Consider the following 10,000-nt stretch of genomic DNA (forward strand, 5'->3'; position numbering starts at 1 on the left):
AAGGAAGTGGGGAGACGGCTAGGACTGGAACCGAGGCTCAGGGGAAATGGATCACGGCTGAAGGCAGGGCTGGAACTGGGACTCTGCTTTGGGTCAAAGCTGGTCTGAGGGCTCTGGGGAGTGGAGGGAGTAGAGATGGTGAGGTTGGGGCTGGGGATTGAGGGTGTGGAGGGGGAGGAGAGGGACAGGCTGGGACCTCCAGAGCAGAGAGAGATGGTGAGGCTGGGACCTGGGGTCTGAAGTATCTCAGGTCTCTGGGGTGTCTGTGGATTGTCTGTTGTCTGAGGGGTGGAGATCTGAGGGCTGGGGGGCCGCTGGGGGCCGCTATCACTGTGACTCCTACTGTGTCCTCTGGTAGATATAACCCTCTGACTGTGTGTGTGACGCAGTGTGTGTACGGTGTGTGTGTGGCGGAGTGTGTGTGCGCTGGAGGTGCGTCCTCGGGGGGCGCGGGACGGCGAGGAGGGGTGGTGTACGTCCAGGTGTGTGTTACCACCAGGGGGCAGGCTGGGTAGCGGTGAGAGGTGCATGCTGGGTACGGTGAGGTGGGTGCCGTCGACAGAGCTCCCCCGCAGATCGTCGGTGGAACTGCAGCTCAGGTCCTCAGAGTCGCAACGCACCGCCTCCTACGAACAGACAGGAAGTAGGAAGTAGAGACAGGAAACAGAGGGTCAGAGGTCACTGGGACTGTTTTGAACACATTGTTTGACCATTAAATTAATGACAGTTGAAGGTGAATGAAATTTAATCTGGCCTGGACTGTAAAGTTCCCAGCTAGCACAAAACATTCTAACAACTCGATCTGGCCTGGACGGTAAAGTTCCCAGCTAGCACAAAACATTCAACACCTCGATCTGGCCTGGACTGTAAAGTTCCCAGCTAGCACAAAACATTCTAACAACTCGATCTGGCCTGGACGGTAAAGTTCCCAGCTAGCACAAAACATTCAACACCTCGATCTGGCCTGGACAGTATAGTTCCCAGCTAGCACAAAACATTCAACACCTCGATCTGGCCTGGACTGTAAAGTTCCCAGCTAACACAAAACATTCTAACAACTCGATCTGGCCTGGACGGTAAAGTTCCCAGCTAGCACAAAACATTCAACACCTCGATCTGGCCTGGACTGTAAAGTTCCCAGCTAACACAAAACATTCTAAAAACTCGATCTGGCCTGGACTGTAAAGTTCCCAGCTAACACAAAACATTCTAACAACTCGATCTGGCCTGGACGGTAAAGTTCCCAGCTAGCACAAAACATTCAACACCTCGATCTGGCCTGGACTGTAAAGTTCCCAGCTAACACAAAACATTCTAAAAACTTGATCGGGCCTGGACTGTAAAGTTCCCAGCTAACACAAAACATTCTAACAACTCGATCGGGCCTGGACTGTAAAGTTCCCAGCTAACACAAAACATTCTAACAACTCGATCTGGCCTGGACTGTAAAGTTCCCAGCTAACACAAAACATTCAACAACTCGATATGGCCTGGATTGTAAAGTTCCCAGCTAACACAAAACATTCTAACAACTCGATCTGGCCTGGACTGTAAAGTTCCCAGCTAACACAAAACATTCAACAACTCGATCTGGCCTGGACTGTAAAGTTCCCAGCTAACACAAAACATTCTAACAACTCAATCTACATTCTAACAACTCGATCTGGCCTGGACTCTAATGGTCCCAGCTAACACAAAACATTCAACAACTCGATCTGGCCTGGACTGTAAAGTTCCCAGCTAGCACAAAACATTCTAAAAACTCGATCTGGCCTGGACTGTAAAGTTCCCAGCTAACACAAAACATTCTAACAACTCGATCTGGCCTGGACTGTAAAGTTCCCAGCTTGCACAAAACATTCTAACAACTCGATCTGGCCTGGATTGTAAAGTTCCCAGCTAGCACAAAACATTCTAACAACTCGATCTGGCCTGGACTGTAAAGTTCCCAGCTAGCACAAAACATTCTAAAAACTCGATCTGGCCTGGACTGTAAAGTTCCCAGCTAACACAAAACATTCTAACAACTCGATCTGGCCTGGACTGTAAAGTTCCCAGCTAGCACAAAACATTCTAACAACTCGATCTGGCCTGGACTGTAAAGTTCCCAGCTAACACAAAACATTCTAACAACTTGCATGCAAGGTTCCAAAAACAGACATTCGCAGAACATCCAGGGAAATTAATGTGCCACCTGGGTAAAAGCTGCAGTCTACATACCTGTCTCCTCAGCTGTCTTCTCACACTGAGGGAGGAGCTGGGTCCCGGCTCTCTGTCCATGCTGTGGGATGGCCTACTCATATGAGAGGTGTGTCTATTGTTATGAGGGGTGTGTCTATTGATGCTGTGTGCGGGGCTATTGACATAAGGGGTGTGTCTACTGTCCATGCTGTGGGAGGGGCTGTGGATATAAAGGGTGTGTCTACTGTCCATGCTGTGGGAGGGGCTGTGAATATAAGGGGTGTGTCTATCCATACGAGGGGTGTGTCTACTGTCCATGCTGTGGGAGGGGCTGTGGAGATAAGGGGTGTGTCTACTGTCCATGCTGTGGGAGGGGCTGTGGATATAAGAGGCCCGTCTATCGAGATAACGGGAGGAGTCTCTGTCGATGCTCTGAGCAGGGCTGAGTCTGTAACTATGTGTATCCATACTGTGGGATGGGCTATGTATATAAGAGGCCCGTCTGCTGTCAACGTGGCCAGGCCTCCTGGGGGTGTGTCTCGCCATGGAGAGGGAGTGTCTGTCTACGCTGTGGGAGGGGCTGAGCCTGACTGTGGGTCTGCAGCTGGAGCCCCTGGAGCTGAGGGATGCGTGGCTTCCAGATGGTAACGCCCCCGGGACCTGCAGTAGGGATCCTGCTCCGCTAGAACCCATGGAGTAGACAGAACCTAGGAGACAGAGAGAGAGAGACCTAGAACTCTGACACCTAGAACTCTGAGACCTAGAACCCTGAGACCTAGAACCCTGAGAGATAGAACTCCGAGAGATAGAACTCCGAGAGATAGAACTCAGAGAGATAGAACTCCGAGACCTATAAATCTGAGAGATAGACCTCTGAGATCTAGAACTCTGAGAGATAGAACTCTGGGACCTAGAACTCTGAGAGATAGAACACTGAGACCTAGAACACTGAGAGATAGAATACTGAGAGATAGATATCCGAGAGATAGAACACTGAGACCTAGAACACTGAGAGATAGAATACTGAGGGATAGATATCCGAGAGATAGAACTCGGGGACCTAAAACTCTGAGAGATAGAACTCTGAGAGATAGAACTCTGAGAGATAGAACTCGGGGACCTATGACTCTGAGAGATAGAACTCTGGGACCGAGCCGAGACAGAACTCTGAGGGATGGTTACCTGAGAAACCGCATCCCTTGTAGGTGTCGTGGCCAATGGGAGGGTAGCGGGTGTGTCCGAGAGGCTGTAGGGGGCGGAGCATGTAGCTGTCGCTAGGCAGAGACATCATACGAGACAGAGACGGCCGGCCCGCCGTCAGCAGGCTACCACGACAACGCTCTTCTTCCACAACCTGGGACAAAAACACGACCATGAACGTCATCTTCCTCATTTTATTGAACTTTTAGTCATTTAGCAGATTCTCTTATCCACAGCGACTTACAGGAGTGAGTGGATACATTTTCATACTGTTCCACCACCACCACCACCACCACCACACAGTTAAGGACTGACGGGAAGCTGATCTGACCCTAGATCTGTGGTTAGCCCCCCCCCCCCCTGACAGGACTGACGGGAACCTGATCTGACCCTAGATCTGTGGTTAGGTCTCCCCCCCTGACAGTTAAGGACTGATGGGAAGCTTATCTGACCCTAGATCTGTGGTTAGCCCCCCCCCCCCCCCCCTGACAGGACTGACAGGAAGCTGATCTGACCCTAGATCTGTGGTTAGGCCCCCCCCCCTGACAGTTAAGGACTGATGGGAAGCTGATCTGACCCTAGATCTGTGGTTAGCCCCCCCCCCCCCCCCTGACAGGACTGACAGGAAGCTGACCTGACCCTAGATCTGTGGTTAGGTCCCCCCCCTGACAGGACTGGCTGATCTGACCCTAGATCTGTGGTTAGGTCCACCTACAGGCGATCCATCTCCATACCTGTCCAGATGATTCCACGCCGCCCACTGTGACGTTGCTAAAGGGACAGATGGCCTCCTGTCGCGCCTCCTCTTGCCTGGCCTCCTGTTGCCTGGCCTCCTCCTGACGCGCCTCCTCCTCCTTGGCCTCCTCCTCTGCCTCCTCCTGTGCCTCCTTGTTGCTCTCCTCCAGGTGTTTCATCAGCACCGCCACCACCACGTTGACCAGCACGAACTGGGCCGTCAGGACGAAGGTCACGAAGTAGACCGGAGAAACCAGAGGAAGGTAGGACAGACAGGACCGGTCCTCTGGACGACAGTCCCGCAGCGTGTCCTGAGGGGACAGAGGGATGATACTATTGGGACAGGTAGCTCAGACAACAAGAGGGTTGAGAAAGACACATCATCCCGAAGACAATGAAAATGGTGCTGTCTGGATTGATTAATGTAAAGAATTTGAAATTATTTATACTTTCAGTTTTGATACTTAAGTATATTTTAGCGATTCAATTCACTTTTGATTTGACTTTCATTTGAGTCATTTTTCTATTAAAATGTATCTTTACTTTTACTCAAGTATGACAACGAGGTTCTAGTTTCTGTCAAGATGCTTGAGGACACCAGAAAATGGGGACTGTTGTTTACTGAAGAACAGGAGGCCCGTAGCATTGATCTGTTTGGAACTTTTTAAGAAAACGTTTATGTCATTCAAACAATGCTGAGCCTTTGTAACGGATGTGAAACGGCTAGCTAGTTAGCGGTGGTGCGGCGCTAATAGCCTTTCAATCGGTGACGTCACTTGCTCTGAGACCTTGAAGTAGTTGTTCCCCTTTGCTCTGCAAGGGCCGCGGCTTTTGTGGAGCGATGGGTAACGATGCTTCGTGGGTGTCAGTTGTTGATGTGTGCAGAGGGTCCCTGGTTCGCGAGGGGACGGACGAAAGTTATACTGTTACACAATGTCATTGTCCATGCTTTTCATGCCAACAGAGCTTCTTGTGTAGAATGGAGAGAGTGTAGAATGATGGCATTACGTTGTATTGTGTTTCTCAGGCTGTGACTCCAGTCCTGACCACCAGGTGGAGCCATTGAGTTGAGCCACAGCCTGTCTGTTGGCACAAGACACACAGAGCCAAGCCTATCAGAGAGCCAGAGTGTCTGACTGACTTGGATAACAGCCAATTACCAGGCAGAGCCCGGGGAAAGGTAGATGGTTTTAGCCAATGAGTGATTCAGATAAATATCTCTGGTTCCCTCAACGTTCCGTGTAGATTCGAAAAACATTCCATGTTGGTTTACTAGGTTATGAATCAGGTTCCACTGACAGACATCTGGGAACAGTGTTCTGTGTTCTGTGCATGTGTTCTGTGTGTGTGTTCTGTGTGTGTGTTCTTTGTTCTGTGTTCTGTGTTCTGTGTGTGTGTCCTGTGTTCTGTGTGTGTGTTCTGTGTGTATGTTCTGTGTTCTGTGCATGTGTTCTGTGTGTGTGTCTTGTGTTCTGTGTGTGTGTTCTGTGTTCTTTGTTCTGTGTGTGTGTGTTCTGTGTTCTGTGTGTGTATATTCTGTGTTCTGTGTGTGTGTTCTGTGTGTGTGTGTTCTGTGTTCTGTGTGTGTGTTCTGTGTTCTGTGTGTGTGTTCTGTGTTCTGTGTGTGTGTTCTGTGTTCTGTGTTCTTCAAACAATGCCAGCTCCAAGCCTTAAATAGAAGCTCCACACGCGTGACTCCCGAGTGGCGCAGCGGTCTAAGGCAGTGCATCGCAGTGCTTGAGGACCGTCACTACAGACCCGGGTTCGATCCCAGGCTGTGTCACAACCAGCAGTGACCAGGAGTCCCATAGGGCGGGGCACAATTGTCCCAGCGTCGTTTAGGGGAGGTTTACATGGCTCATCGCACTCTAGTGACTCCTTGTGGCGGGCCGGACGCCTGCAGGCCGACTTCTGTTGTCAGTTGAATGGTTTTTCCCTCTGACACGTTGGTGTGGCTTCTGAGAGAGTTTTGGTGGGTCATGTTTTTCGGAGGACGCATGACTCGACCTTCACCTCCCGAGCCCGTTGGGGAGTTGCAGCGATGAGACAAGATCAGAATTTAAATTGGAGAGTAAAATAATATATAGATATTTGTTTTAATAGAACGTCCACAACGGGTAAGAACCTGTAAAGAAGGATTAGAAACCCTGTGTAAAAGCAAGAAGAATGTCTGAATTCAGTAGCAGTCTTCATTCACTATTAATGAGGGGTTTCATCTGTGCCTGGAACAGCAGCAAGGTCTTACAACCAAACCCTGTTTCCCCAGCTGTGATCTGATTGGTTGACTATCACCCTCTGATTGGGTAGTTTACCTTCATAATTCCATTCCAGTTGTCACCGGTGGAAACGCGGAACAAGGTGAGGAACGCCATGCCAAAGTTCTGGAACGTGGCGTGACGACTCAGACCCTCACACGGGTTCTCCTCGGAACACTCTATAAACACAGAGAACACATGAAGGGGGGGTAGTGGGGTGATATATAGAGAGAGAGATGGAAGGGGGTGTGAGGGGAGGAGAAAAGAGAGGGGGGAGGGAGGGAGGGAGGGAGGGAGGGAGGGAGGGAGAAAAAGAAAGAGAGAGAGAGAGAGAGAGAGAGAGAGAGAGAGAGAGAGAGAGAAAATAGGAGAAGGAAGACGTAATTAATTTCAGGGAAATCAACTCAACAGCTCATCAGCGTAAATTAAACACACTCACACACTCACAGCACCGTGACTGACCCAGTTTCCCAAACAGCTCCACTCCCAGTGCTGCATAGATGAAGAACAGCAACATGAAGAGGAGACCCAGATTCCCCACCTAGAGACACAGAACATATTATAATGGAGGATAGAATAAAATACCCAGCCAGATTACTATAATACCGAGCCAGATTACTATAATACAGGATAGAAATAAATACCCAACCAGATTACTATAATACCCAGCCAGATTACTATAACACGTAGTCAGATTATTATAACACCCAGACAGATTATTATAATACCCAGCCAGATTATTATAACACCCAGACAGATTATTATAACACCCAGACAGATTATTATAATACCCAGCCAGATTATTATAACACCCGACCATTATAACACCCAGACAGATTATTATAACACCCAGACAGATTATTATAACACCCAGACAGAATATTATAACAAACAGCCAGATTATTATAATACCCAGACAGATTATAATAACACCCAGACAGATTATTATAACACCCAGACCGATTATTATAATACCCAGACAGAATATTATAACACCCAGACAGATTATTATAACACCCAGACCGATTATTATAACACCCAGCCAGATTACTATAACACGTAGGCAGATTATAATAATACCCAGCCAGATTACTATAACACCCAGCCAGATTAATATAACACCCAGACAGATTATTATAACACCCAGCCAGATTATTATAATAACCAGCCAGATTACTATAACACCCAGTCAGATTATTATAACACCCAGACAGATTACTATAACACCCACCCAGATTATTATAATACACAGCCAGTTTATTATAACACCCAGCCAGATTATTATAACACCCAGTCAGATTAGTATCACACCCAGCCAGATTACTATAATACCCAGCCAGATTATTATAAAACCCAGCCAGATTATTATAATACCCAGCCAGATTACTATAATACCCAGCCAGATTATTATAATACCCAGCCAGATTACTATAATACCCAGCCAGATTACTATAATACCAAGCCAGATTAATATAACACCCAGACAGATTATTATAATACCCAGACAGATTATTATAACACCCAGCCAGATTATTATAATACCCAGCAAGATTATTATACTACCCAGCCAGATTATTATAATACCCAGCCAGATTACTATAATACCCAGCCAGATTACTATAATCCCCAGCCAGATTACTATAATACCCAGCCAGATTATTATAACACCCAGCCAGATTATTAAAACACCCAGCCAGATTATTATAACACCCAGCCAGATTATTATAACACCCAGACAGATTATTATAACACCCAGCCAGATTATTATAATACCCAGACAGATTACTATAACACCCAGCCAGATTATTATAACACCCAGACAGATTATTATAACACCCAGCCAGATTATTATAATACCCATCCAGATTATTATAACACCCAGACAGATTATAATAACACCCAGACAGATTATTATAACACCTAGCCAGATTATTATAACACCCAGCCAGATTATTATAACACCCAGCCAGATTATTATAACACCTAGCCAGATTATTATAACACCCAGCCAGATTACTATAAAACCCAGCCAGATTATTATAACACCCAGCCAGATTATTAAAACACCCAGCCAGATTATTATAACACCCAGCCAGATTATTATAACACCCAGACAGATTATTAAAACACCCAGCCAGATTATTATAACACCCGCCTGAACCACAGTGTCTAGTAGAGCTCTCATCCCTGTTGCCATCTTCAACAGTATTACTATAGTACTACTATAGTATTATATTAGTATCAACAGTATTACTATAGTACTACTACAGTATTATATTAATATTATAGTTACCTGAGGCAGGGCCTGAACCACAGTGTCTAGTAGAGCCCTCATCCCTGTTGCCATCTTCAACAGCTTCAACACTGAGGAGACAGAAACCAAACAGACCCATTAGAACTGAAACCAGAACAGAACCATTAGAACTGAAACCAGAACAGAACCCATTATAACTGAAACCAGAACAGAACCATTAGAACTGAAACCAGAACAGAACCATTGGAACTGAAACCAGAACAGAACCATTAGAACAGAAACCAGAACAGAACCATTAGTATTGAAACCAGAACAGAACCATTAGTACTGAAACCAGAACAGAACCATTAGAACTGAAAACAGAACAGACCCATTAGAACTGAAACCGCAACAGAACCATTAGAACTGAAACCAGAACAGAACCATTAGTACTGAAACCTCAACAGAACCATTAGAACTGAAACCAGAACAGAACCATTAGTACTGAAACCTCAACAGAACCATTAGAACTGAAACCAGAACAGAACCATTAGTACTGAAACCTCAACAGAACCATTAGAACTGAAACCAGAACAGAACCATTAGAACTGAAACCTCAACAGAACCATTAGAACTGTAGAAAAGGACCCAAACACAAACTGTACACATATACAGTCGTGGCCAACATTTTTGAGAATGACACAAATATTATTTTACAAAAAGTCTGCTGCCTCAGTTTGTATGATGACAATTTGCATATACTCCAGAATGTTATGAAGAGTGAACAGATGAATTGCAATGAATTGCAAAGTCCCTCTTTGCCATGCAAATGAACTGAATCCCCCAAAAAAACATTTCCATTGCATTTCAGCCCTGCCATAAAAGGACCAGCTGACATCATGTCAGTGATTCTCTCGTTAACACAGGTGTGAGTGTTGACGAGGACAAGGCTGGAGATCACTCTGTCATGCTGATTGAGTTCGAATAACAGACTGGAAGCTTCAAAAGGAGGGTGGTGCTTGGAATCATTGTTCTTCCTCTGTCAACCATGGTTGCCTGCAATGAAACACGTTCCATCATCATTGCTTTGCACAAAAAGGGCTTCACAGTCAAGGATATTGCTGCCGGTAAGATTGCACCTAAATCAACCATTTATCGGATCATCAAGAACTTCAAGGAGAGCGGTTCAATTGTTGTGAAAAAGGCTTCAGGGCGCCCAAGAAAGTCCAGCAAGCGCCAGGACCGTCTCTTAAAGTTGATTCAGCTGCGGGATCGGGGCACCACCAGTACAGAGCTTGCTCAGGAATGGCAACAGGCAGGTGTGAGTGCATCAGCACGCACAGTGAGGCAAAGACTTTTGGAGGATGGCCTGGTGTCAAGAAGGGCAGCAAAGAAG

General features: G+C 46.5%; 1 protein-coding gene across 1 annotated transcript in view; it reads right to left on the reverse strand.

The window, feature by feature from the left end:
* The window catches only part of LOC110513795 (voltage-dependent T-type calcium channel subunit alpha-1H), a 136,381-nt gene that overhangs the window by 1,499 nt on the left and 124,882 nt on the right, over positions 1 to 10,000 (reverse strand). The window contains exons 31-37 of the mRNA XM_036939803.1: positions 8,665 to 8,735; positions 6,834 to 6,912; positions 6,429 to 6,550; positions 4,116 to 4,427; positions 3,364 to 3,535; positions 2,221 to 2,888; positions 1 to 626 (exon numbers count right to left, since the gene is read on the reverse strand). The exon at positions 1 to 626 is cut by the window's left edge and continues 1,499 nt beyond it. Of these exons, the coding sequence (XP_036795698.1) occupies positions 1 to 626; positions 2,221 to 2,888; positions 3,364 to 3,535; positions 4,116 to 4,427; positions 6,429 to 6,550; positions 6,834 to 6,912; positions 8,665 to 8,735 (2,050 nt within the window). The remainder of the gene's footprint in view (positions 627 to 2,220; positions 2,889 to 3,363; positions 3,536 to 4,115; positions 4,428 to 6,428; positions 6,551 to 6,833; positions 6,913 to 8,664; positions 8,736 to 10,000) is intronic.

Source organism: Oncorhynchus mykiss, chromosome 13 (genome assembly GCF_013265735.2).
Source record: "Oncorhynchus mykiss isolate Arlee chromosome 13, USDA_OmykA_1.1, whole genome shotgun sequence".
Taxonomy (NCBI): domain Eukaryota; kingdom Metazoa; phylum Chordata; class Actinopteri; order Salmoniformes; family Salmonidae; genus Oncorhynchus; species Oncorhynchus mykiss.